Source organism: Lepisma saccharinum, chromosome 18 (assembly GCF_977018435.1).
Source record: "Lepisma saccharinum chromosome 18, izLepSacc3.1, whole genome shotgun sequence".
Lineage (NCBI taxonomy): Eukaryota > Metazoa > Arthropoda > Insecta > Zygentoma > Lepismatidae > Lepisma > Lepisma saccharinum.
Window position 1 is genome coordinate 22,263,847 of NC_139246.1, and position 18,898 is coordinate 22,282,744.

An 18,898-nucleotide genomic window follows, 5' to 3' on the forward strand; every position below is an offset into this window, starting at 1 on the left:
GAATTAAATCGGGAAGACCACGTTGTTCACCGACAGAAGAGAACATAGTAGTTGTTTTGCCTTATGGGGTATAATTAAGGATGCAGTCTATGCTGCAAAACCACGAACTGTGAATGATTTGCAACAAGCAACTGAAAATACTTTTTAATGAACTTAACGCAAATAAGGGTTTGTTATCAAAGATATGTGAATCTGTGTATCATCGTTGCTTAGAATATATTGCAAATGATGGGAAACATGTTGAGCATGTACGGTAGATTGTGTTCTCTTACCTTTCTCCAGCAATAAAAACACACTTCCTTACTACAAGTATCAAAATTTTGTTCTTTCCTAGGGGAAACTGACTTTTGGGCCACCCTGTATTTAGGTAACTTGAATATTTCTCAGTGCCTCTTTTCATCATTTTTGATGCCTATTTTACAAGTATTAGTGCCTATAAATCCACTCCCTAATTATTATATAACCAGTGTTACTATGTATCTATTCTTTAAAAACACTAAGTTCAACCTGTACAGGGTTGAAATGTTACCTGTTGCATTGGTCAGCAACTTAGTGTTTTTAATATGGAAACAAGGCTTAATTATATTACAATCAATTCTTTGAAGAGGAAACATATCTATCACAAAAATCTTCTACAAGGCAGTAATACCACTGTTACGGCAAATTCTAAAATTAACATGACTTTGTTATTGCACTTCCCAGTCTGTGCACCGGTTTTTCTTGGCAGATCAAAGAAAGATAAATTTTGTCAAAGATACTACAATAGCTACAGCAAGAAGGAAATTTGCAGAGTGGCTACTTAAGCATACGAAAATACTGTAAACATCTAGACACATGAAGATTCATGTGAATGCTCCACAACAAATTCAAGGCAGATGTAATTTTTCAGATATTCACAGGTCGAACCGAGCCTTAGGTAGATGATTTAGAAAACTATAAAAAACCTAGCATGTATGTACTTGTACTTTACAGCAATTTCAAATTGCTCACAAAGAAATCAAAACTGGGTCACATAAATGTATGTAAAACAGTAAATGCTTAAAATCTGAGAATAGCAGAAGACAATATTAATGGAAGGAAAACTAATTCATAACTCATAAAAAATGTTTTTACTGTAGTATCGTAACAAATGCTGGGAAATAAATATTAAAGTTGTATCATGCAAATAAAGGAATTAGGTGCACAAGTAAACCATCATTAATAATAAAATCAACAAAATAATGCAGATACTGCTCCATTCATTTAGTGTAATTTGCACGTACATAACAACAAATATACACAAAAAATAACCTACTGAGTTGGCAACCATGTTAAATGACTGAACAGCTTATCAAGTGTTTTCTGTACTTGATGTTGTTAACTGCATTAACACCTAAAGGGGTGTTTTGTTACCCCAACTCTGAGGGTTTTTTTATATAGCACAATTGGTGTTTCAATGTACCACACCTTTTTGATGTTACTACAAGCAAGAACTTCAATATATAATAGGAATGAGCCGAAACCACTTTGAACTAATACCAACAACAATGCCAATACTCATTACCATTGCTTGAAAGTTGTAACAATTAAAAATTGTTCACAACATGAATTGATATTTTACTATTTTTATTTTAAAGTTCCCGTCCACTTTACACCATGCCATGAGGCACATATAAGGGGATGTGATGGTAGTGTCGCACAAATTCTTTGATCTCAGTCATTTTGGAGGTGATATGTACCCCCCCCCCCCCCTGTAAATTACATGTAATTATATGGATCAATTTACCTGTTGCTTTAAAATATTCATACATTACATAGAAATATGAAAACACCTGCCATTTAATAACAAAATCACCTTATTCCCACAATACTAGTGGAAAATAAATGAAAACTGATTTTCAGAATAAAGACTATATCTACACCAGTATCGGCTCAGCCCTTGAATTTACCAAAAGATTAGGTACATTAAAAAAACAATGAGGGTTGTTCAATTTGTAACAATTGCCTATCTTGGACCACTTACAAGCACACTAAAGATAAAGAAAATGAACTGACAAAAACTCACCCATGCTGTATTATCCCTGAGATAGCACCCCTTGTACTCTATTGTATTTGGGTGGTTCAATTGGCGTAAAAACCGAATCTCCTTCAAGATATCTTGCCACTTCTCCACACTCTGCTTCCCCATATACGACATCTTCTTGATGGCCACGATCTCCTTGCTGACAATATGGCGGGCATAGTACACAGCCCCAAAACTTCCATGGCCGATTTCACGGAGGTCCTCGAAGATTTTGTCTGGGTCATCTTTGTCAAACAGTTCAGCTATCTCTGGATCCTTTAGACTTCCAGGCCTGCCAAGTACCAACCTTTTCAGAATTACAGTCCATTGTTAGTTTTAGACATGATAATTTTTGTAGCTAAATAAGGAATAAAACTTTATTGATTATGCAGAGATGGCAATTTGGTCAATGTTCCATACAATCTTGTAATGAGGCATACAAAAAAATTAACCCCCCAAAAAACACAGAGAAAGATATATATATATATATATATATATATATATATATATATAGTAGAGAGAAGAGAGAAAGAGAGGAGAGAGAGGAGAGAGAGGAGAGAGAGAGGAGAGAGAGGAGAGAGAGGGGAGAGAGGGGAGAGAGGGGAGAGAGAGAGAGAGAGAGAGAGAGAGAGAGAGAGAGAGAGAGAGAGAGAGAGAGAGAGAGTGAGTGTGTGCATTACTCTAATTTTGCATGAAAAATAAATTGGCAGGATTTTGCACTAGATTACTGGATATTTACGATGAATTTGTTATAAAGAGTGGCCACTCTAGGACCATGATATATTTCAAGCATAATTCCAAAAAAGCAAGGGCACAAACATATAATATAATATATAATTTAAGTGCAGAGTTTACATTTCACATACTCAGATTAGAAATACATCTACCAGCACAAGTCACAAATGTTAAGCTATATACTAATTTACAAAAAATGTTAATTATATAAGAATTTCAAACTCAAATTTACCTAATCAACTTCAAGTTATCTTAGTTTTCAATAATTTTCAGTCGGTTAGATAGATTGTTCTGCAAAGAACACTAACAAAGTAAAGGGGTGAGAAAATTCTATTTTCTACACAACTTTATTTTCTTTTCCTTCCCTGATAAAAATAATGGCTAGACTGTGAAAAACTTATATCATATCATTTAACCTCCTTCGTGATAAGCCAGAAGTGGCAGAAAAGCAAAGTAAAATAAACAAAATCAATCAATCGAGTAGATTAATCTGTTCAACACTACTTTGTATTCATGAAAACAAAATAGAAGCTATTTACAGAAATACTGAATTGGTAAGAATATCAGCAACATTACACAGAAACTAATGTGTCACTATTTGCGGGTGCCATTAGAGTATTATCTTACCCCACTCGTAAAAAAAACACTGCATATTCAATGGCTAAAGTTGGCTTCCAACGTATTTCTTATTCATTTCTGCCAAAGGCCATAAAATCGCAATACGGATTTGTATTCTCTGGATTATGACTAAGAGATGTATTTCATTCTCTTTACGACTGAAAAACATGCATGTGAATTGTGACAATCTGAAGAAAATAGTAGCCACTAAAGGTACAGTGGACTTTCATTCTGTGCAACAAAAACACAGTCACGGATCCCACTCATTTGGCAAGCAAATTCCCTGACTTTTCCATGCTATTTCAAAACTTCCAGGTTGTTCAGTGGTTGTAGCAAGCCACTAACAAAATTTTGCAAGTTAAACTGCACAAGTTTATGCAACAGTACCTGCATTTGTATTATTGTTATTTTGTTTTCTCGCCACTTTTGGATCACCTTGACAATGAAGATGAACACTTAGATTAGGTGAGAGGATTAGTGATAAATTAGACGACACTGGTGAAGGGACCCTCACAAAGAACACCCATGAACAGGACAGGACACAAAACCTGACACCTTGCTGGTGAATGTCAACCAACCAAACGTGCTCGGCCACAGAGCCAGTATGCAACAAGGTCAGAAATGGGGAAAATAAGAGATGAAAATAAAAGAAACACGATAATTTTGTTATTTACGAAATGAGTGTTAAAATTGTCATAATATTTACAGACATACTGCAACACTTGGCATCCCTGGATTCTCACACAAAATCGAAAAGGAAGAACTGAGAAACAAGGACATTTCCCTAGACAGTGCATCGAAGTACAACGTAACAGATTACAAGCACATGGAATTTTGCCGCTGGGTGTGTCGATGTGTAATTTCATTGTTACTAATATTAACTCTACCCCATCTTCAACATTACAGGCCAAAGGCGTAACGGCATCAGCTTCATGCCAAAAAAGCAGACTACGGTAGAGAGCTCTGTCAGCTAAAGACAACTATTGGAGAACCAGCCATTGCCATTACCAAAGCTTGCTCCATGTTGAAAGGGTCAATGGCCTTTGCATATTATGCCTTTCTCCAGTGGCTGAATTGGAAATAAATTACTGCCGGTATGCTCGTATGCACCTGTCTTTTGATACAATCCTTTTTTCGTGATTTCTTAAATAATACATCACTTCTCATGCTCTCTCTTTTATCACCATAACTGCGCTTCCTTTTTATTTGTGTCACGCATGAATTGTAATAACTACTAATGTATTAGACATTAAACCACTCACTACTGCAGAAGTTCCTAAGACCACAAAAATTAGCATGCATGATCACTGTGATCCTGCCAACTAATACATTGTTTAATTTATTTCACGTTATGTGGTAAATGTGTAAAAGGTCGTTCTTTCTTACCAATATTATATACATTTCTATACACGTTACTGGTTGATTCTAAGTCTTTTTGACTGAGTATGTTAGTTGATTCCTCTATGTGGTTCAATGTAGAACTTTTTAGCACATTCTCGGTGCTATTGTTGAGTTGCTCATGCAGTATGATCAACAATGAGCGCTCGGCAGTAGATGGCAGGGTGGAAGAAGAGTGCAGAGTGCTGTACGGTACAACTCAAACGTGCAAGAGAGAGAAATGAGTGAATACAATGTTGGCCACTGCATAGCTACTTGTGCGATCAACTTCAATAATTGCCTATTTTAAAAAAATTACTGCCGGTATGCTTTTCAGCATCTTAATTTACTACCGGTATGCCATACCGGCTCAATTCGATCACTGCCTTTCTTCCCTTATGTTAGTGCTTGTAGTGCCTCTAGGAGGTCTTCAGTGTGGAAGAGCTTTACTTTAGTTGCAAAGGACATGATGGTGAATGCTCAAAAACAAGAACAATAACTGTGCAAAGCATTCTTGCTATGTGAAAAATGCTTCTGTGGTGAGGAGACAACATGAGTAGTGGCAAGATCATCCACATGACAGAATGGCGGGAAGGTGGTAGTTATACCATTTGCCCTAGAATGCAACCCTACAATCTACATCATTAGAGAAATAGGTAAACAAGAATTACTTAGAAATCATGTTTAGTCAATAACACAATCACGTTAGTCAGTATTACTTTAATCTGTACTCAACACGTACATAGATATTAAGAAATTAGCATAATTGACCAAAATGAAATTTTGATGATTTTTTGAGTGGAAGAATGAGCAAATTAGTTCATTTGGTGTTGAATTCATACACATCTCATCTTTCTTTTCTTCTACGTGGAATGATTTTTTAAAATCATATTCATATTCAAAGAACAAACATTCTTCATTCTTCACAGTGCTACCTACCACTATGCTGTGGGGTAGGTACACATATATGGCCAAAACAAATGAGTAACTAAAAGCAATGGCCAATACTGGTTTCTTGGCTGCTACACCGTTTAAAATTATTTAGTCAGTTGCAAAATTCAAAATATGGCATTATGACCCTCTAAACTCTCAACTGAAATGGGTTAGGACAGTGCTTGAAAAATCTTCTTCAGAGCTAGGCGCCAGGAAACCACCTACTAGCAATTGTACACACTATAAGAAGTTGAGCATCACCGTATCCAAAACATCATGTAAGAAAGCAAAAAATTGGGGGTTGGGGGACAAAGAGTAAGGAATAGTTACTGATTCTATGGAATGTTCACAACATTATAAAAAAATAATTTGCTAACTTACGCTGTACTGCAATTTGAACTTAGAATCTTCAAAATTTCGCACATGCAAACTAAAAAAAAAAGCAATATTACAGCAAAAGATCACAGTCACCAGGCTGAAATTTTTAGCCATGGCGACCGGGATTTTTCGAGCCCTGGGTTAGGCACATTGGGCAAAAAAGAGAGCTGGCTCTTTTAAAACTGTAATCATCAATTTCAGCGGCTCGCTGCAAACATTCCCAAAGATCTAACTGTGGTTCATTAAAATATTTTTCATAACATAAAATCACTTACAGATAATTCAGTTAATTTTTGCCTTCAGCCTGACAACTTGCACAATTTTTCAAAAGGAAAATTATGAAACTAATAGCTAATCACACAAAAGGTTTCAAATCCTTTTTTATAAAAAAATACATAAATCCACAAAGGAACACTAACAATAATCATATTTTTACCCCATGCACTAAAGTTACTTCAAAAAATATTGACACAATAAAGGTGTCATTTTGGGACCACTGTTCTGGTCTTGATAGCAATTCTCTTACACAAACACACAATGCAAGAAACTTCACATACAAAATGCACGTTATTTCAATTCTACACAATACCAAATTAAGCACATTTTGAAAACACTTACCTAGGTACAGCTGGCATAGTAATTGCCTTCTCGAGATGGCACCCAAGCTGACCCTACAAAGTAAAGTGCTGGGGGCACTAGGGGCGCTGCAGCCAACTGTAGCATGTGGCATTCACTGTGCTTTTGTCACACCGGCCTGTTTGCAGCCATTTTAAATTGCTCTAACATCGCCTGCAAAGAAAGAAAAGTACAGTGTTGCAGAAAAATATAAAATAAAGGGGTTAACGTTGAATAATCAACACTACATTCTTCATTAACTTTACACAATATTAAATTTCTAGCCTTCTTAAACCCGAAGGTTCATGGCTGCAGCAATACGGCAATACAGGCCTTCCATCTGTCTCTAACTTGAACAACATCTATATACTCTTTTCCATTCCTTTAGGTCCATCTCAACGTTGTCCCTCCATCTTCGCCTTGGTCTTCCTACAGGTCTCTTACCATCAGGTTTCCGAACAAGAATCCTGTAAACTCTTCTTCCTTCTCCCATTCGTGCCACATGGCCTGCCCACCTAAGTCTTCTAGATTTAATTATTCTAGTAATATCTGGACATGAATACAAATTATGTAACCTTCTCCATTCACCTGTCTCCTCATCCCTTTTAGGTCCAAATACTTTCCTAAGGATCTTATTTTCAAATACTCTCAATTTATGTTCCTCTTTCAATGTAAGGGACCAAGTTTCACACCCATATAATACTACAGGCAAAATTACTGTTTTGAAATATTAAATTTCTCAGATTTTACAATTTCCTGCATTATAGATTCTATCCCTGTAGTTTAATGGAGGAAAATGTTATAAAATTTTCAAGGATTTGACAATTTCCCATGGCTTAAGCTTTTTCACCTCAGTGGCATGAAAAACATGAAAACTGACATTTCACTGAACCTATTGTTTCAAGTGAGATACAAACTGCAGTGCTGCCACTATTCCATCACGGAAGCCTGAAAGGGCACTTGGGAATGGGCCTGCAGTATAATTTGAACCACTGAAATATGCTCATATCAAGAATAGGAGTCCTTGCCCCTTGAGTGCAAGACAAGGATAATATCCAAAGACGAAATGTTGTTTTGAGTTGAGAGAAAGATGATATGAAATCTGTGAAAGACACTATTTTTAAAGAAAAGAAGCAGCTTATTTTATTGTGCGAGTATAGTGGTATTATATTACAGTTATTGAGTAAACTGATAAGGTTTTAATAAACCTTGTACAATGGTAAGAAGTTAGTGTTATTTTTCCTAAGTACACGTCCTGAGAGGGCTCAGTGTAGCAGTAACTTAAAGGAGAGTCCCATAAATCTACCGCACATGGAGATTGGGCAACTACCATGGCGTCATGATCCTGTGGCTCCCAACCAAAAGGAACATCACAAAGTTCAATTCAAAATGGCAGACAAGAAGACAAGAAAATGGAATGTAATAAGTAATAATAATGGTCTTCATTAAAGACATAAAACCCATCATTTGTCCACAGTGGACCAGCATGGAATATATTACCGCAACAGCAATTTCCTCAACCCGAAATTTATACAAATGCATAACATTGAGTTGTTTAAATGAGCTTATTGATGCCTTTCTGCCACTTTTGGCTGATAGCAACGATGAGGATGGGTGACGAATAGATGAAATTGAGGGACACTCATTAAGAACACCAATGCCCCAGCTGGGACTCGAACCTGGAATCTTTGGTGGAGAGACTTAAAGTCAACCATTGTTGTGTTGGCCACTGAGATGGCTGTCACAAAAAAAAAGTAAATATTGGTGTATGCGAAAACAAAAATATTTATTTTTGATGCTTTTTTTAAGGACTGCAAGCCAAGTAAGAACATGAATACAATCAATATTTATGAAAAATGTTTATTTTCACACTGCCACTCTCTTGAAGGGTGAAATATTTTGGTTAACAGAATGCTTTACAACATGCTGATATGTCAACACTTCAGTGTTTTGCAGTGTAAGAATAGACATGGATTGATGCTGCAAGAACTGTGGCGTCATCAACTCTGCCATTTAAAATAACGCATTAATAATACTGATCAATTCTATTATGTTAGCATGGTATAAAAGCTATAATAAATAACCAAAATACAGCTCACATTAATTAGCCAAAGCATGGTGGCCACTCTAGGACATTGATAAAATTCAAGTATAATTCCCAGTTTTCAAGACAAACTTTCCAATAATTCAAGGGTACAAGCAGATGTTTTGTGAGTTTCAAACATGCATATACCTCTTACCACACACAGACATATACACAAATATATTAACAATATAAAAGGTGTGTGTGATTCCAATGTATCAAAAATTTCTAATTCAATTTAAACTGTATATATATTTAAAATATTTAATTTAAGGTGTGGTGTTTACATTTGCCATTTCCCATACTTAAGACTCAAAATACATCTACAAACGTGTCATAAATGTTACGGTGTATATACTAATCTATGAAAAATTGTTAATTGTATAAGAATTTCAAACTCAAGTTTACCTAACCAACTTCAAGATATCTTACAATAATCTTCCGTCTGTGAGATTGTTCTGCAAAGGACACTAACAAAGCAAACAAATTGAGAGAATTATGTTTTATTTTCCACGCAGCTTTCTTTTCCTATCTCGATAAAAATAAAAGCTAAACTGTGAATTTATAAATATGTGTAAATTCAATGGGATTTGGATTTAAAAAGTAATCTTTCAAGTCTAGAAAGAAAAATTCATGCACAATTCCCGGAGCGAATAATTCACTCATAATTCCCGAAATTCAAGTAATTCCCAGTGACTAGCCACCCTGCAAAGGAGGGTAAGTAAGCATATTAATGTTCTGCACAATCATCTCATAACACCAAATATAGCACGTTTCTCCATTAAAAACAATCAAAGATTTGTAAAATTTCCATCATGTCTACAGAGTCACTAAAAGTGATGACCAAACACATCGAGTTAGTCCAAACTAAACACTTCAAACAATATTTTCACTATGCCATTACTTCTTTGTATGTTTTTAAGTCATTAGTTCAGCTTCTTTTTAAAAAGGTTTGCTTTAAGTCCACATTAGGCTCAGACAGGCTAATCAGAACTGGGTCTACAGTTTAAAGTGGGATTCCAATCATTGTGCAATGTGCCTCCACACTAGATTGAACCCAGGACAACTTAATTACACAGCATTACCACAATGCCACTGGGGAGGATGGCAATAACATCACAATGCTCATCCTCATGATAAAATGGGTGTTGTAAAGAAAACACATCCATGCCTTGACAGAAATTCACAACCAACTTTCTTAACGTCACACCACACACTGCCAACTATAAAGTACACTTTTTGCCCCTTACAATCTAGTGAAGCCTACTGCCACAAGGGAATAACATGCAGTTAAATAATGAGACACTAGTAGAACAAAGGGATGTAAAATTTCATGTTTGAAACAATAGCTGAATGCCTTGCTTCTCACAATCTTATCATACATATCAAATATTATCACCAATGGAATTCAGAAACTATGAGTCACAAAAAGCTCCTATCTTAGAGTAAACAATTGCCTATCAGGCATTATCATTCATATATACTAGGAGAATGCACACATAAATGGATACCATGTTTATTTTCTGCCACTTAACACGTCAATAAATTTCACTAGATTACAGGGTTGTTGCAACATTAATTAATTAGGTTATTAGTGCATATCAATGGTACAGTCCTTATGTCAAAAGCACACAAATAACATATTAACATGTAAAGGCAAAGATCTAATATTTAAGATTTGTATGATACACTAACCTTGCACATCCTCCAAGTAACAATAAACACAACTTAAGTTCCTTAAAACTTATTTTCTCAATATTTGAACATATACACAAAATATATTTTTCAATATTCTTCACTGAAATCATCAATAATGACCATAAATTTACTAATGCAAGTGTACAAGAATGCAGTTTTGTTGAAAACAGGCAGATACTTCTTGAGCAAAAAAATATGTACAAGTTGGGACCGTGAGCATACTATATTTTTAGTTTCTCCCGACTCCTGTGGCACACCCGCCTATACTATGACTCATGTGTCTGTCATTCGCTACTCAGTGCAGTGCAGTTTATCATTGTATGCGGAACGGTTTATCATCTATTAGATGTGTGTTAATTTGACAAACATTGTTGTGTTCTGTAACTAAGTTCATTTTTCCAGTTATTTTTTTCTGTATTGTTGTAAAACATGATTACTGTATTAGGTTCGTGATGTGTAAAATTATAACATTAGTTTGACGTTTAATAGGCTTTTTCTTAACACCTCCCTATTATCCGACATTTTCGCTTATCTGACGTTCTGCAGGCCCGTTTATGTCAGATAAGCGAGACTCTACTGTATTAAGCCCGACCCTGTGGCCGAGCGGTTAGCACATCGCGCTGCGACGCCAAGGGTCCCGGGTTCGAATCCTGGTCGGGCTTGGTTGTTTGTGAATGTCCATTCATCAATTTCATCCTTTCATCACTCATCCTCATCTTCGCAAATTAGCCACGAGGCACAAAACGCGAAGTAAAATAAACTAAATCAATCAATCTACTGTATTAAGAGTGGCAGTGTTGCAAGCTTATGGAAAAAATTCCAGAATTTCAATAGTAACAATGGATATATTGTTTTGGAATTCAAGTATGTCATACCTTTATATGTATACTAATGAACAAAAAAGACAGAACTGGAAGGCATCAAATTTGCTAAATGTTAAAGTAGTTATAATAAATAAATGAGTGCTTGCACTAAGGTAACAAAAACTGAACTCATTTGACTTTCATAGCGTAATAATTGGGCATCTTGTCAATTTTTGGGGGGTCAAAATTCCTGTGGCATCACACAAAACAGTATGGAAATGGAAATGCATAATGAATTTACAATAACTTTCCTGTAGTACCTTTCAAAGCTTTTTTTTCTTGATTAAACTTTCGTATACTAAAAGGTTATATAGGTACTTATTTCAATGTTTTGTTGGTTCCTGCTTAACATACATGGTTTCAACTCTACAGTCCAGCAGAATTAACTCGAGAGAAATGACCGCTCTGTGAGTGATGCAACTGCGCTCGAATTGGCTAGAGGGGGACTTCCCGCTGTAAAGAAGTCCCCAGCTCTAGCCAATTCGAGTGCAGTTGCATCACTCACAGAGTGCATTTCTCTCACGTTAATTCTGTAGCTCCACAGCTACCGTCACTGTTACAATCACGGGCTAACACATTGATTTCTCGTGGCTTTCATTTTTTTTTTAATTTTTCAGTTTAACATTCACTCAGTTGGTGAACCTGGGCTCATAAAAAAGAGTGGCCAATTAAAATCTTCGAAGCTATCAAAATTAATTTCATACATACATATTCTTTCTACACCAAGAGTAACCTACCCTGAGTAAAGGTGAGCATCTGTAGTGACCAATATGCAGTTTACTTTTCCTGCACAAACTGCCTATGCCTTACAATAAAGGAATGGTCACATGTAATATGTTTGTCATTGCAACGATTATTGTGCACAAATGTAAGAATGCTACTAAATACTACTGAAACCATGGTAAAAAAAAAAATGGACATCACACGTTCTTGTTCAGTGTATGATTTTTGCTAAGGTTAGAAATTATGGTGTACATTATGCACACACTAGTTGCAAGCCATGTTGCACATTATAAGGCTAATCATTAAAAGATCATCTCTTATGCTGATGTTTTTAAATCAGCAGTTTCAAAGAAGGGCATCACAGATTACAACCCCATCCCTCTGCCATGAAAATTTGGCACTGCACTAGTGACAAACCAAGTGGTCTAGGATATGTTGACACAATACAAGATCTGTACCCTACTGTATCATATTTAGAAACCACAGTATTCCAGGGTTGACTGCCTTACGGAAAACCCAAGTTAAATCCTGGGGTGGGTGACCTTGGGCAGGATTTTTCCAATAATGACCCTGTGTAAAGCAGTTCTTTGGTTCACTCAGCTTCCAATCAATGGGTATCTGTGTATGTGGAGGAATAATGGCAGCCATGATTTAGATCACAGCATATAAAGCAAGCTGAGATTAAAAATGTGTGGGGCATTACATCCACACCCAGCTTTGTGCCTTCATGGCATGGTGGATTTCTTTACCGTATGTAAGAAAATCCACTCATTTGCTACATGCTAATATATATTTTTAGTTGAACTGGTATAAGATCCCATTTATAACATGGGTATGACTTCTTTTAGTCAAACTTTCTTATTCTAAAAGTTTTGAATTTTTTTTTCAGAAGAGAGTTCTAAATTTGGTGATTAAGTGGGAAACCATCATACAAGCCTTGAGATCGATGTTCAAAATCAGACAAAGATATTTAAGGTGTCAATGCAGGTGGCAAAGCTGACAATTTAGTTGTCAAATGCATTTTAATGACAAAATATCCAGGTTACATATTGGCACTTTTTAAAATGATTGAGTTGGTGATTCAAGTCCAATTTATGCACAGTAAGGCTAATTGAGACTAAACCTACAGTGTAAAGTAGGATCCGAACCACTATGTTCCTCCAACAGATATCGAGCTCAGGGTCTCCTTGATTACAAGGTGACGGATGCTACCACTAAGCCATCGGCAGGCTCTAGCTCTTTTTTAAACTACACACCAAGGACTTGGTTTAATTAAAAAACCTCGGTAAAAATTTGATATTCCCCAGACACCTATAACTTCTTCGTATTGTCAATTTTTGACATTTGTACTTACCTATCTGCTTCGTGGAACATTCTTTAACGTGTATTCATGTTTTTTTGATGAAAGTAATCGCAATTTTTTTTTTTTAAAAAAAAGCGTTTTTGTAACTGAAGAACGTACGTTTCTGCAAATGGTTTGTGGGGATATGTGTCAATAGTTCGTGGGGCTATGCGAGAATGGTGTGTGGGGCTACGCATATTTTTTCGAAACCCTTTTTTAACTATTGTAACCTATACGTGACCCTACCTACCCTAACCTTACCGGAAATGGTTCGTGGGGCTGTGTGTCAATGGTTGAATTTCCGCTATGAAACATTCCCACATCACACAAAACACCTTCCAGATGTTAAACAATGATACAGGAACTTATTACCGTAAGTAGTTTCTTCTGTAAAAATGAAGAAATCTGTCCGGGGAATATCAGATTAGTACCAAAACCTCCTGTACTTCCATTTTGAAAACCTGTTACTATGGTACACTGCATTATTTGTAGTATACTTAATCTGCACTAAATAGTAATACGAGTGAGCTAGCAAAGGGGAAAATGGTTGGAAATACCTATTTTCCATTTAATTTTCACTGCAACATGGATACCTTTCGCTTTACTCTACATCTTTAAATTACTCATTCATCACATTAGAAAGTTGTTACCTACTTCATTTATGTCTCACTTTCTTTAGTCAATGGATATGATGATGATGTTGGGCTGGGCTTTGGGATGGCAGTGAGCATGCTGTTTTACCAAATGACATCTTCAAGATTTTCTATCCTCCAGGGCCTATTTGCATTAACCCTTAATCACTTAAAATTTTAATGAAGTGTCATTTTAACAGTATTTAAAATATTGGCCTGTGGTGCTCTCGAGCTGACTTTTACAGTTTCACGAGTGACCTGATCACATTTTTATGAGATGACATTATTCGAGAGACCATTGTTGTGGAAATAGTGTTGTCAGAGTGAGCGCAGAGCTCACACGCAACCGATTACGTTATATATTTTTTTATTTACATTTGTGCATTATTTAGTCAATAGGAATATTCTGTTTCTAGTGAATTTTCATACCTATATGTTCTTGTCGTGTTCATAGAAAATTCGAAAAGTGTTGCAGTGGTTTTATATCATATCAGATTTCTGGAGATCAGATGGAACTACCTCAGAGGAACATGCACTTTTCGTTAACGCTGAGACTTGTTGGCTTCGATGATGTATACTATGCTGTTTGAAAACAAATACCTCCCCAATGGCGCAGTGGTGGCATCGTCGCCTTGCAATCAAGGGGTCCCGGGTTCGATACCCGGTGGAGGCACATAGTGATCGGATCCCACTTTAAACTGTAGGCCCAGTCCCGATTAGCCTTACTGTGTATAAAGTGGATTTAAAACACCAAGTCAAAACAAAAATGTAATGAATAAGAAGGATTACAATAAACAGATCATTGCAAGTACAAAAAATAAATTTTAAAAAATTAAAATAAGGTGAAATATGCCTGAAAAGCAAGGGTGAGCGCCATGCTCACCCGCGACTATCAACGTGACTACAGCGAGCGCGACCGATCCCAGGTTAAGCTGGTTATTTCAGACTCATGCATATGCACTATAAAAAGGCTAAGGGTTGCACAGATTGAATTCTGATGATGGTTCTGCTCTGATGGGAAATGCTGAACAAATAATGTTATATGAAAAAACACCAAACCCATCTACATTCCCATTTGAAAACAAGTCTGTTTTGTGGTCAGTATGTGATTTTCACCATCTACATCAAACATTCAAATCTGTGTATTAAAATAGATTCAAGATAACATGCTAATTTTGCATCATGTTTCAGAATTCTCACTCCATTCTTTTGTGCTTTAACTGCTATTACATTGAGTCAATAACATCCTGTATCCTAGGCATGTTGTGAAAATATATGGGTTCAAAATCACATAATACTCTATTTTTACATAATACAGTGTAGGCTAGATATAGCAAATTTGCACACAGTCACCCCCTTTCCCTTTCAACTAGAAAGGTGTTTAGAATAACAATTCGAGTGAACGTACATGGAATAAAAGTTGATTGTCAATTTTTAACCCCATTTTGGGGGAAAACAAAGACACACTACTCGTGTTATTCTCTTGCGCTCAAAGTCTAGAAAAAGTAGACAACAAAATCCTGTGACTGTCTTTTTGGTGATAGTGATCTTATCCTCCAATAATAGTCCTGAAGGGTTAGCACCTGGGGCCATTGACCCACTAAGCCTCGCTTGAGAATAATGTTGATTTTTTTTTTTTTAATTAACAGATTTCGTTGCTTTATGTAATATAAAATTTGTTCCAGCATGCGGAAACCACAAATAACACCTGCCATCGGAGTAGATTCACAACTATTTATTAGTAAAAACAGTCTGTACGGACACCCAAATAGGGAAAGAACATGTCAAAAATAGCTATCAGTCCCAAAACCTAACAACGTAAAATTGCAGCTGATGTTATGGAATGTCATGTTGGGTGTTATATTCACTTGCCATTGGGCTGTTTTGCTTGACAGTAAGATAACATGCTAAGGTAAGAGACGTGCATTACTTTACAATAACACATTTCTGCAAGCAAAAATGAACTGAAAAAGTTTTCATAACCCATGCAAAAATATTTCCCCTTCTCAAGGGGGTACAGGTCAAAGGGTACCCGTCACCTTATTAAACACGGGTTCTAACAGACCAGAAGCATCTGCGTGGAATCACATAAGATCTGGAACAAATAGAGCCACATGGGAAACCCTGGGGTGGGTGATATAAGGTCGGAATTTTTCCAGCCTTGTTTCCGCATAAAGCAGTTCTGAGGCTCAACCAGCCTCAAATCGATGGCTACCTGCGAGCAACCCTGTCCAGGGGATAAAGGAGGAGGGGGCGTAGTTCTGATCACATCACCTCCAAAATAGACAAGATCAAGAATATATATCCTAAATGTGCCTTCATGGCACGGGGAACTTTTAGATCTTGAACTAGTTGTTTTGTAACATCAATGTGATCATTGTGAACACAATGAGCCATGGAAAAACTGTGTACATAAAACTGGAAATTTGATTGGTCAGGAAAACAAATAGATCTTATGGGAAAACATTCTGCAGACAAACCATAATAAGCAATCAAAAATTCTGCAGACAAACCATACTAAGCAATCTGCAAAACTGTTTCACAGTTGCGTGTACATGGAGTCATGTGGAAAATGCATACATAGGATATCGGAATAACACAATTAAAACATGTTCCATGAACACAGAGCTCGCAAACCTGCATCTTGGGGAGCATTCGGAGCAATTTTACAATACCGGTGAATTCCCCGATTTCGTTCATATTTTGCATGCTCAATAATTTAGCGCTCCTAATCATGAATCTGCAGTTATTTGGCGGTCACGTTTAGAATTTTGAAAAAAAGGGGTTCTGTGATCACAACCGACAATGCACGATTGCTCATTATTTACTGGAAGATTTTCAGTTTCCAATACTTATAAAACGAAACACACATTCCTGATATTACTAAGACCCCAAATTTTAACTATGTTGGCCTAACCTGACCTAACCTTACCATGAATTGTTTGTGTGGCTATGCGTGAATGGTTTGTGGGACACCGTAAAAAAATGTCAGTTTCGTAGTACTTCAGCGACAAATTTTAACTGCACAATCGTGATCAAGTGTCCTAAATTATTGACTATGCGAAATATGAACGGATGCCCTGTATTATTAATATGTACCCAAATGAAAGTTACTAAAAAAAAAACTTACAAAGAAAGAACTTCATTTCCTACCTTCAAAGTCGCCATCTTCCTCATACAACGCAGATTAATGAACAAGTGAACGCTATGTTGAAGATTCAATGCGTGTATACGGAGAACGATCGCGGTAATTGAAAAGCTTATTTTACAACTTCTACATGTCAATTAACAATGTCAACACGTCACCCCCACATGTTAACCTCAGATAAATCATCGGGACTACGTATTTTGTGAGTATAAGAAGTAGGATAAAAATTACATTTTGTTTTTTTCAGTATTAGAAACACAAAATCTTCCGGTACATAATGAGCAATCGTGCATTGTCGGTTGCGATCACGGACCCCCTTATTTTCGAAATTCCACACGTGACCGTCAAATATTAACTGCAGATTCGTGATTAGGAGCCCTAAATTATTGAGTATGCGAAATATGAACGAAATCGGGGAATTGTCCGGTACTGTAAAATCTTACCGAGCATTTTTGTATGTCTGCATGTTAAATAATGTACACATATGAAGAAAAGGCAGTGCTTACAGCTCTATTGAAATACAAACTGTTACAGGATGATGAAAAGAAGTTTAGAGGGGCAATATTCAAGTTGAAAAATCTGCAAATAGTCATGCCAAAAGTGGTTCTCACAAGAGACAATAGAGTAGCGTACTCTATCACTACTCACATATTAACAAGAGATGTTTGCATTGGCATTTATCAGAGTGTATACAAAACATCTGGGAAAGAAAGGCTCAACTTATTTCATACGGTCATAATGTGAATAATGGTTTACAACTAAATAGCGAATCATTTATTCTCAAACTGACCATGTATTGCATAACGAGTGAGTGTTTTATATATTCACAGATGAAAATATACTCATTTCTAATATGTATTCAATCTCAAATCAGGCTAGGAATAGCAAGAATCTTTCTTCTTTGATATAGGCCTGGATATTCAATGACGATGTAAAATACCATGCGAGAATATTCCACGTATATACGATGCTGTAAAGGTCAAAGCTGTATCAAATCAAACCCAACAAAATATCGCACACGGTAACCACCACGCCAAATGACGATAAACTCATATGGGAACACTTGCAGTACAGCAACATCTTTTCATGACAGCATGTAAGAGGCACTACCATGTAGTCATCCCGAGGTCATAATTACCATAACGTATGCTCGTTTGTCCATGATTCGCAAGATAGAATGAAGTATCTAGTATTTAATCAACACTGTTATTTCACTGAGGCGATACCCACCAACAGTACACAAAATCCTTCTTATATATGTATATTTAAGCCTGCTTGTCAGTATGGATGAAATTTCTACCAACATGTACACCAACGTTCATGTCGACTAATAAGCTCGAATCTCGCAATTATATCATTGGCTACTGCTAACTTTTCTATCCTTATAGTAAAAGTTTTCCCGTACTTCCGATCAATGGTTTTATATGTATTACAAGAAAAAATATTTACCTTATCTCCTACTTACCATTACATACTCTCGACCAAAATGGCGTCTCCTAAGCATGCGCAATGGCACATATAAGTTCGGAAATATGATTGTTCCCTAACGCTGTTATTTTGGCATGAAAATCGTTATCTAACGAAACACTAACGTTTTGACACTTTCCGCATCCACAACAATTGTCATAATTGCTACGTTATCTTATAATGTTCGCCAAAAATTAAAATCGAGACAGCACCCTTCTAAGTTGACTTGCTCGTCTGATTCACAA

General features: G+C 36.3%; 1 protein-coding gene across 5 annotated transcripts in view; it reads right to left on the bottom strand.

The window, feature by feature from the left end:
• The window catches only part of Tao (Serine/threonine-protein kinase Tao), a 69,769-nt gene extending 50,871 nt beyond the window's left edge, over positions 1–18,898 (bottom strand). For 2 of the 5 annotated variants that reach the window (XR_014443712.1, XM_083140314.1), the window contains exons 1-3: positions 18,652–18,898; positions 6,701–6,871; positions 2,045–2,348 (exon numbers count right to left, since the gene is read on the bottom strand). Coding sequence is in view for 4 of the 5 variants with exons in the window: in XM_083140314.1 (XP_082996440.1) it covers positions 2,045–2,348; positions 6,701–6,717 (321 nt within the window). In the remaining variant the exon portion in view is untranslated. Of the gene's footprint in view, positions 1–2,044; positions 2,349–6,700; positions 6,872–18,416; positions 18,532–18,635 lie in introns of those variants that run through there. The other 3 variants (XM_083140317.1, XM_083140315.1, XM_083140316.1) reach the window with 3 other exon arrangements.